The following is a 10,160-nucleotide window of genomic DNA, read 5'->3' on the forward strand; positions in this document are numbered from 1 at the left end:
AGCCGATTCAAAACTCTACCGGTTTCGTTGTAATCTTCATGGTGATTGTTCAAAACTCCTGAAGATTATAATGAAACCGGTAGAGTTTTGAATCGACTTTCTGTTATTTTTTATTATCATTATTATTATTATAATATATATATATATATATATATATATATATATATATATATATATATATATATATATATATATATATATATATAAGAGAAATTCACCTTTTTGGAGATCCACCTCCGCCCCGGCCGGGGCTTGAACTCGATACCTCTGGAACCCATTCTCCTAGCAGTGAGCGGCCACCGCTCACTACACGGTCGTTTGAGGTACAGGTGGAGAGCGACCAGCGCGCTAGTTTCCCTTCGTCATCGAAAGCAAGATTTTTGTCTTGCCTAGATGGCCCAGTGGTTAGAGCGCGGTGGCCGCTCACTGCTAGGAGAATGGGTTCCAGAGGTCGTGAGTTTAAGCCCCGGCCGGGGCGGAGGTGGAGCTCCAAAAAGGTGAATTTCTCTGTGCTTTATGTATAATTATCTTTATCATTCACTATAGGCAGGTATATGTCAATTTGAGAGATATTGCAATGTTTGTGCTTATATATATATATATATATATATATATATATATATATATATATATATATATATATATATATATATATATATATACAATATGTATATACTTGCATTATAATCGCTTTCAGTGATACATGATCAACCAAGAAATAAGGAGGACATTGATAGTCTCTCTCAAAAAAAGGCGTTATCTTGCTATGCAGTAAGACTAAATGCTTACTATACATATAGATACACCCGATCAATAGTAAAGCAATTGATGTTATAATTAATTTCACGACACAATTTTCTTTAGGCTGAAAATAAAGTCCTCCGAATGATCAATTGTACGTTCTTTGATCTTTCATTAAAATTCCCATTAGAATTAATTAACTTTTCCGCCAATCATTAGAAAGCATATGTAGCGTTCATTTGAGTTCATTTGATACTAAAGCATGAAGTCGTCTTTCAACAGTTTGGAAATGGTTCTCATCTTGTTTCAATATTTCTTCTGGATCCACTTAATAACTGGACGGTTGGTGTCCTCTAACATGGTCATAAGGGGGCTATATTTTGTGCATGATTATGCTTTTGATGGTGCCTTTCTAAATCATGGATTATTATGGCAAGTTCCAGTCATGTCTCTGATCCATTGTGCCATTCGTTGTGCCGAAAACAGAGCATGTATCTCGCTCCATTTTCACATAGGGATCAGAAAATGCCGGGGTTATGAAACTTTAATGTTAACACCACAAGCTGGAACCAACGAAGAGGGGTGGATATACTATTACTCAACACAAAAAGGTAATTTAATAAACGTTGGAGTCAGATTGAACGGATGTTATATCTCAAAAAAAGTATTTCTTCTCTCTATATATATTTCTATCAAAACAATGTCTTTGCTTTTAATGCGTATGTTTTTTGGTATTCTTTTTTATATATTTTCATGGGTAATATATATAGTGTTTAAAATAAGTTTTTTGTTTAAAACTTCATACCGGAGGATTCCAATGTTTGGTGACATATTTATGCATGCATCACTTCGTGTCATATCTTATGTCGACTTGTCAGATCTTTATGTAATCTGTTTAAAACTTTTATGTCAATTTATCATTTATTATCGTGTCTATCAATAAAGGTATATGTGCCAAGTAAGTGTCATCCAATTATCAAAATAATTTTCAGACAAAAGTCGGCATAAGGATTTTACATGGCAGTATACAACACTTCCTTGAAATTTGCCGTAATTATTGATTAGTTGACATTCAAGATAATCATATTTACGTGTTGGACAACTGTAAGATATGATGATGCGATTGGAAAATGATGAAAGCATTTAACAGACAAGTCGACTTCTCTGATCTTTATTCTTGTATTTTCAGATCTTAAAAGTCGACTTCTAATGCATAATGATCTCAAAAAAATGAGTGTTAGTAGCAAAATACGGTTTACAACAAAATATTGCTGATAATTTTCTGAAATAAATCAACATGTCTATATAAATATCCGTCAAGCCATGATAAATATGTAATAAGTTAAAAAAAAAAGGACAAAAAACTTTATTATCTGACTAGTAGTTGCAGGAAAATGCTACCATACAAATATGATTGATGTTAAATGTTTATAAATTGTTATTTCTTATGGTGTACATGTTTGGATTCCTGTAACCCACCTTTTTTTAACACAAGAACTTTAATTTTGCGTATATTTGTAAAACTCCATAATTTATCAAAAGTAAGTCCCCGTGAATAAAAATAGAATAATTATTTTTGATTGTTAAGAAATATCAATGACCCGTTAGATCTCTTTTTTGTGTTCACTATACTATATCATAATTGTTAGGTTTCTCAAAATAATGAAAAAGTGAAGATTTCATTTATGTTTATGAATGAAATACAGATAATGACATGATCCAGTTACCTGGTGGCCTATTTAAACAGATATCTTGTTAACTTTATCATGAACTATATTTGCAATTTACACCGACAATAAAATCAATTTTGTAGGTCAGAAGATTATTTGCATGATCTTATTGTTGATTGTTCCGAGGGTAAAACCCATTATCTCATTGGCAAATCATATATGTGGGTTTGTTTTAAGCCCAGAGCATGCTGGTTTTTTGTTCCAGTCTACTAATCGTGTTTCTTTCTTTTCTTTTTTTTTCTTTTTTTTTATACAAAGAACCATTATACTGAAAGAACATATTTCGGATATTGAACTTTATATCCTTAACCTATATACAGTTGAACTTCGATAAGTCGAAGTGATTTGTAAGTCCCAACCACTTATATTTTAAAGTATTTTACCCCCAGTATCTCAAATAATTATATATCTTGAAGTATTAGAAGAGTCCTATCCAGTTCGAGATAACGAAGTTTGACTGTATATATAAAATGTTTTCAAGAACTCTCAAATTGACATATACCTGTCCATAGTGGTACTATAGTTATATCTAGGCAAGACTAATAATAACTATAAAAGAATGGAATTTACAAGTTACATTTGATCGGACTAGACTGAATACAAAGAACTGAGTGTCGAATGCATAGATAAAGTCACCCTTTTCACTTGGATTTTTTCCTGCAGGTTAACAATATTCCAAATGATTACAAAAAACAGGACCATTCGATGTAAAAAAAAAAAATAAAAAAAATTAACACATTCTAAAAAAATTGAATTATTAACTTTACTTTTGTTGCTATTTAGACATTTTTTTTACAGTAGTTTATTTCATTCTTGTCCACATTTTCAGTTTTAACTTTTTATTAAATTGACAATGATCATCAAGTGTATGGAGAATGATATTTTTTTCAAACAATGCAGATTGGACAATATAATAGTAGTTTGAAGTATTTTTTGATGATATTTCATGTATCGGTATAATTAAGTACAACATTTTTCCACCCTGTTTTGTAGGAATTTGTCCACATGGATACGCATACACTAGAGTTTTCGATTATTGCGTTGGGTATGAGGGTCATTTTACAGATGATGTGGGATTTCAAAAATGTCAAGAGAAAAGTGGGAGGTATATGTTGATACACTCACCTGAGGAAAACAGATTTGCAAGTCTATTAGCCTGTAAGTCTGCATTTTTGAAATATATTTTTGTTGCATAAATTGCAGAGAGGAAATTGATGTTGCTTAAATTGTTTTCATAATTGCTAAATTATAAAACAAAAAATCAAATAAGGTAGAATAATTCACGTAAATAAATTTTATGCGTAATGACTACGTGTATATCGATGTCAAGTTTGTTCTGCAATGTAATTTTCAATTGTTAATTTTTCTAATGCATGTTGGTATTTAGATTAGGATTTCAACAATCAGATACAATTTTAATTGTCTTGTTTAGTGGTGAATATGAAATATTTTCCACTTGGATAGCATGGCAAACCTCCTGCGTTGTGTTTTATGCCAACTCGCCCATTCTGAAAAACCTAAAGAATGCTGAAACAAAAAAAAATTGTAAAACGTGTTGATTCATAATATGAACTGCTGATGCTTGGGAGGATCTGAACCCTAGTGGATTAAATCTGCAAGGTATTCGGTTGTCTAATGTCATGGTTGCGATTGTGCGGCGCAGGCCCAGTAAAACTTTTTAAAAGTTAAATCCTTGCGTGTTGCCTGGGAAGCCATTTAATTTACAATAGTAAGGATTCCCTGCAAAATAAGTTTTTATGCAGTGATAAACATGACACAAAGATGACTAAATCTGACTGGGATGGAGGTCAGACTGCCGAAATTGATAGACTCGACAAAACAAATGAAATGCATTTACTGCAGTATCATATAGTTTACAGGTATTGTTTGACAAAGCATAACTCAGAAGCTCCTGGGATCTAAGCTCTAAATCATGTGCAGAAATGATGCAAGAATAACTGATGACTGGCTGTTTGCTTCTGTAAAACTGGCCCTAAATCTGTTCCATAGCTGTTGAGAAAGAGAATATGCTTTATATTCCCCTGCTATATGCTTAGCTTTGAACTGAATATTAAGCATCAAACCTTGTAAAACTTATCGCCTAAGCAAATACACGACTCTTCTGGACATGGATGTATTAAAATTGAGATTGAAATTAACGCTGTATTACCAGTATGAATTATTAGCCGTTTACCAGACAAATCGCTGCCTAAGTTGCAAAAGTCATAGTGATAGTAACTAGCTCTGAAAATGTTTTGTCTGAGAAAATATCAGATGATTTCCAATGGTCAGGCCAATCTAAGTATGCCCAATGATGACCGAATACTGCTTCTTATCCTAAATCAGCATTACCTGCACTATCTGTATATAAATCATTGGACCAGTTGAACAATCTATTTGATGTGACTCCATTGAAATTTTCCAAAAACATGAACAAAGTTTTAATATTCTTTCCCATTTCCTCAGTAACTCCACGCCTGTGATAAGGACGCAAAAGCGCACAGGATGCATCATACAACCTTCTAACAAATGCCCTACCAGGTGGAATTGCAGAATTTCAGCAATCCAGTTTTACATTCTTGAAGCTCTAGTAAAGTAACTTTGCGTTTTTATAATTTATGTAACAACTTGAACTTTAACTTTTCAATCTTGTTCAAGGGAATCTTAACTGTCAACTTAACTGTCATACAATATATGTTAACTTCCAAGCCAAGGTACACTAAACAGTTTGTGGGACTTAGAGTTTTGTCTCCAGCTAATGGGACTCCTAACTCCTAACACAAATTACTCTAAAAACAAGCATCAGATACTAAAGTAGGCACGCTCCTTTGAACCAGCATTTCCAGCTAGTAAAAAATCATCTAAATAATACACTTTGTTGTTACAGCTTGACTTGTCCCTTCATTCTAAGTATTCACTCTAAAAATGTTGAAAATTTCTCAAACTTACCACAACCAACAGAGGAGGCAAATGGTAATCAATACAATTCATGTCCTGTTGTCTAAATAATGAAAAAATAAAACCTTACAATTTAAACTTGTGAATCAGTGGCAATCTAAAGGCACTTTTAAATAAGCTATTTGTGCCACTGGACCTGGATTAACTAACATAAAGGGGCTTCATCAAGGAAGAATATTTGACTTAACATAAACTGTTGTCAATAAAATCATAAACGCTAGATCAAGATTAGTATGATAGGTGGTGAATGAGTCAAAATGAGTCATCTTTTTAGTTACTATGCTCACAAGTGACAACCTTAGATTTAGGAAGTGGTGAAAGCATAAAAGGGACAGCAAACTTCCTATAATTTATTTCTCTGTTTACGGCCTGCATAGCTTCCCCGCTGCAAAAAGTACACGGATTTAAGGTTTTTGGCATCTGACGCAACCATTGGACCTTGGTAACCAAGTTTTAATCTAATATACGTAAAACCCTGTAATAATAGTCGCTCTGGATAGGAAACGAAATATTTACTTAAGTTCAGAACATTAACTGTAGAGTAATCAATTGCTATGGTCTAAATTAAATTGATCGGTTACACGGTGGGGGGGGGGTCTGGGATGCTGAGGAAGGACGGGTTTAGCAGACATGGCCAAGGTTGACTGAATTCTAGGTAACTGGGGCGCACGAAAGTTGAAACACTGTTTGGCCTGGAAGTTGAATCAAAATCTCAACACAAAATACATTCATGATTGCATTGACATACACTTTTTGGTTGCATTGACCTTTATCATTCAATTCATAACATCTAAGGGGGTGGTTTGTGTCACAGGCCCTTGAACAGCCAGAGGGTTGTACACATACAAAAGCCACAACTCTTGGTCAACAACAGCAAATGACATTTTTGGATTTCATTCTTTTTTGTATGAAAAAAAATTGTATGTCATATTAATCTCTCAAGCCGAGAGCTTTTGCTTGACTAGCCCCTACTCTGATAGTATGCATATACTTAAACAGAGCTATACTGCACTTGGAGTGTGCTAAGACATACACCTACCTTCAGATTTCTGGAGACATTGTGCACAAGGTCAATGTGGTAACTTTGAACATGAGACATTTGATTGTTGATTATGACTAGTGTTGGTAGTAAGTACCTGGATTCTCTACGGATGCATCCTGGGCCATCTCATTCTTGGGATGTGAGGTCTCTGTCCTACTAGACATGGCGGCAATCACTGCCCAGGTCATCTCGTCCAACTGGTCCCTGTGCAGCAGTGCTGGTTTATTTTTGAGTAGGGTAAGGTGGATAAATCAGCCAGACTCACGCTATGCCGGGGACCATCAGAGCTAGAACTGTCTGTGGGGACGTGGTTCCGGTTGCGGGGCTTTGCACGTGGTGCTGGTGGGGCATCTCAACTTTCTCTCTTTACCATAGTTTACCGCTCTTGAATTTTCGAAGGATGATTGATGCAAGTATAACATAAGGCCACCGATTTGGCTAGTAATGTTCTAAAAATTTGATGCCGATGGTAAGGCTAATACCAGGAAACACAAGGTTATCATGGGAACATTAGTAGCGAGATATGTGCTTAGATTTATGAGTGTATAGTAAAGTGAAATGTTAATATAATGAAATACAAGGAAATTATTTCCCTTTGATTAATGAGTTGAACTCTGATTTGTTAGATACTAGCAATGTACAACTATACTGTATATAATGCACTTGCCATTCTTTTTACAGACAACTTTGATAGCTATACAGATTTTGGGCAGAATCAAATGCGAATTCAGGGATCATTCAACTCAAGCGCCATGGCATGGCAAGATGATTTTGGGCTTAACCTGAATTTTACGCAGTTGATACCGGGAAAGGAAATTCCAAGTGATGATAGCTTTGCATTGCTCCTAAAAAACAAAGGCGACAAAGAAAATTTTAAGATGACATGTAGACAGGGGAACGGAAATCCATCTGCAATTGTTTGTGTAATTTCAGATGAGTATCATTGACGTTAGCTAAGTACAAGGAGATAAAATGTTATTTTGAGTAGACATGTCACCTTGCTTTTTTTTTTTTTTTAGAAACTTTAAACTACTAGTATTACTTGTTTGTTTGATCGAATCAATGTTCCTGGAATTGTTTGCTAATCTTAGTATGATTTTAAAAAAATCAAATACAAGAGAAGAAGTAAGTGTATTTTTCTTAAAATTGAATTATACCCCAAATAAGGACAAGTTCTGTATGGATGTTTTAGCTTACAAATAACCAGTAGATTTAAGAAAATAAGTAACGAATAAAATAATGTAAATGACAGCTGTGTTCAATATGTTTAAAATATATTTTGGACAAATTTACAAGAGATTTAAACTGTAGTCATATTCCTTAAATTAAAGTTCTTGCATACAAATACAGATATATGTACATGTAAATATATAAATGTCGGGGTCGATATCATTTATAAGTCTATTACTATGAAGATGAATATACAGTTATTGTTCCTTAGTTCAACCTTTTTGAACTTTAGTTCAACGTTAACTTTTAATGCGTTTCATTTTCAAGATTTTCATTTCATTAAATGTAGAATATACCGCTTTTCAGTTCATTTTTGGATAGACTACTACAACAAAAGCTTTTCAATTACGAATCAGTATTTCTTATAAATAAAACCCTTTCATCTTCCTATGAATGAGAGAAAATCAATATACATGTACTTATTAACTTTGAAAGCATTGAATTTCACATGATTCTTACTATGAATTTCAATTTCAAAGCAAATGATGTAAGGCGAAGGGTATGATATATCGATATATTCTAAACTGTGATACAATTTCATTGTTATAAGAAAGTAGATGATAACCCGTGCAAGCGCGGGAATTAACGCTTTACACATTATTATGATATTATGCTCGATATGTTAAACTAAATTTTTTGTTCAATTTTGTATATACTTTGTCTGGTTTTTCCTTATCTTATTTTTTAAAATTAAAATAAAAACTGATTTTTTTATTACATTTATTTCAAACCAGTGAATGGGTTGTGTATGTTTCTCTAAATTTGGTTCTTTAAGTCAAATTTCAATATAATATCTATTAGTCTTACTGCCCCAAATGAAAATTTCAGATAAAAACAATCTGGAGAGGGAGGGGGAATTCCCATTAAACTTCCCCGTTTTATGCATACATATATACAATGTATCCATTTTGACGTAGAAAACAATACTCTGTTCATTAATGCCTCAAAAACGATTGTCAACCTCCGCTTCGCGTCGGTTTACAATGGTTTCCTCGGGTTGTCAATTTGAACTGTTACCCTCCCAAACAGGCACTATTTATATATTATTATATATTTTCTCTTATATGAATCATCGTGTGCGCAATAATGTTTTCATATACGTATATACTTCTACTTGAAATTGAATTATGATTTGAATTTAAATTCATATTTATGTATATGGTTATCAATTATCACAAGCACAATTTTGAAATTTATTTTATATAAAAATAATTGTAAAAAATCATGCGAGTACTCTCCTCTCTTTCGTTGTGTATTAAAATTAATGTATCATTCATCATAGCGAAATATAATGTCTTGGCTATATATCAAAATTATTAAATTGTCAATTATGCATGTTTCAATTAAATTTACAAGTGAATTGTAAAGAAGGCAGACTTGGGGCGAATTACATTGTAAAGTAATGCATTACATTACCATTACTTCATGAATTTGGGCATTAAATTACCATTACCATTACTTGATTTTCTTGAAGTAATGCATTACATTACCATTACATGAGTAAAGTAATGCATTACCATTACCATTACTTTGTTTTAAAAAAGTAAAGAGTTTTTGCAAATGTTTCAAATATAAAACACTCTTTAACATATCTACAGGTGCATGCATAGTATCAGGTTCAAATTCAATGACTATACAAGAGTCATTCTTTATTTGCTCAGTATATAATCATCTTGTGGCACTATGAACAACAAATTACATAAGTAAAATGATATTTGTAGACATTTGGCATGATACAATTTAGGATACGAAATAGAGACACAGAATTACATGCATAACAAGAAACAATTTATGGAATAATGTTGCGGTTATTAAAAGCTAAATAGAGATATTTCCCCAGATTACACAAGTCTTTATAATTTTGGACACTTAATTGTATTAATTCATAAACAGATGGTTTTCCCCAGTTATATTTCTTAAGATACTGTATTTGAATCGTATATCTTTCTACTGAGGACAAAAGACAAAAGATTGCTGTTGCACTTTATGATCGAAGTTCAAAGGGTTCATCTTTTAACTGCATCCTGTTAGTTGTAAAATCTTCACAGCTATACTAAATAAATGTTTTACAGGAGCAGTCGAAGCTTGGACTGAAAAGTACTGTTTGACGATCTTTATCGTAGGATATATTAAGTGCAATAATAGAAAAAATACATGAATCTTGTATGTTTTATCCGTCCAAACTAATGTACAGTGTACTTAATATACAAGAGAGAGAGAAAGAGAGAGAGAGAGAGAGAAAGAGAGAGAGAATAAGACTAAGTAAAATTATTTTCAAATGGGTTATAATATTGGAAGTGATATTGATTTTCATCATGGATGGACAGTGCATTCATTTTGCTTTTAAAGGTGCATGTCTGTCTCCTATTCTATTGGGACATAGCGAAGGGAAGGGGATTGGGGTGTTTAGCACTTCTTATAACAATAGATTGTTTTGATACTTAGATTATCCTGGGGGC

The 10,160-nt window shown here is 33.0% G+C and overlaps 1 protein-coding gene across 1 annotated transcript; it reads left to right on the forward strand.

Moving 5' to 3' along the window:
• The first annotated feature begins 1,003 nt into the window (after positions 1-1,003).
• On the forward strand, positions 1,004-8,426 carry LOC128160631 (uncharacterized). Its single transcript, XM_052823986.1, has 3 exons — positions 1,004-1,352; positions 3,465-3,629; positions 7,153-8,426. The coding sequence occupies exons 1-3, from the start codon at positions 1,004-1,006 to the stop codon at positions 7,416-7,418; spliced, it is 780 nt and encodes a 259-aa protein (XP_052679946.1). The 3' UTR covers positions 7,419-8,426.
• The last annotated feature ends 1,734 nt before the right edge of the window (positions 8,427-10,160 follow it).

Source organism: Crassostrea angulata, chromosome 8, assembly GCF_025612915.1.
Source record: "Crassostrea angulata isolate pt1a10 chromosome 8, ASM2561291v2, whole genome shotgun sequence".
Lineage (NCBI taxonomy): Eukaryota > Metazoa > Mollusca > Bivalvia > Ostreida > Ostreidae > Magallana > Magallana angulata.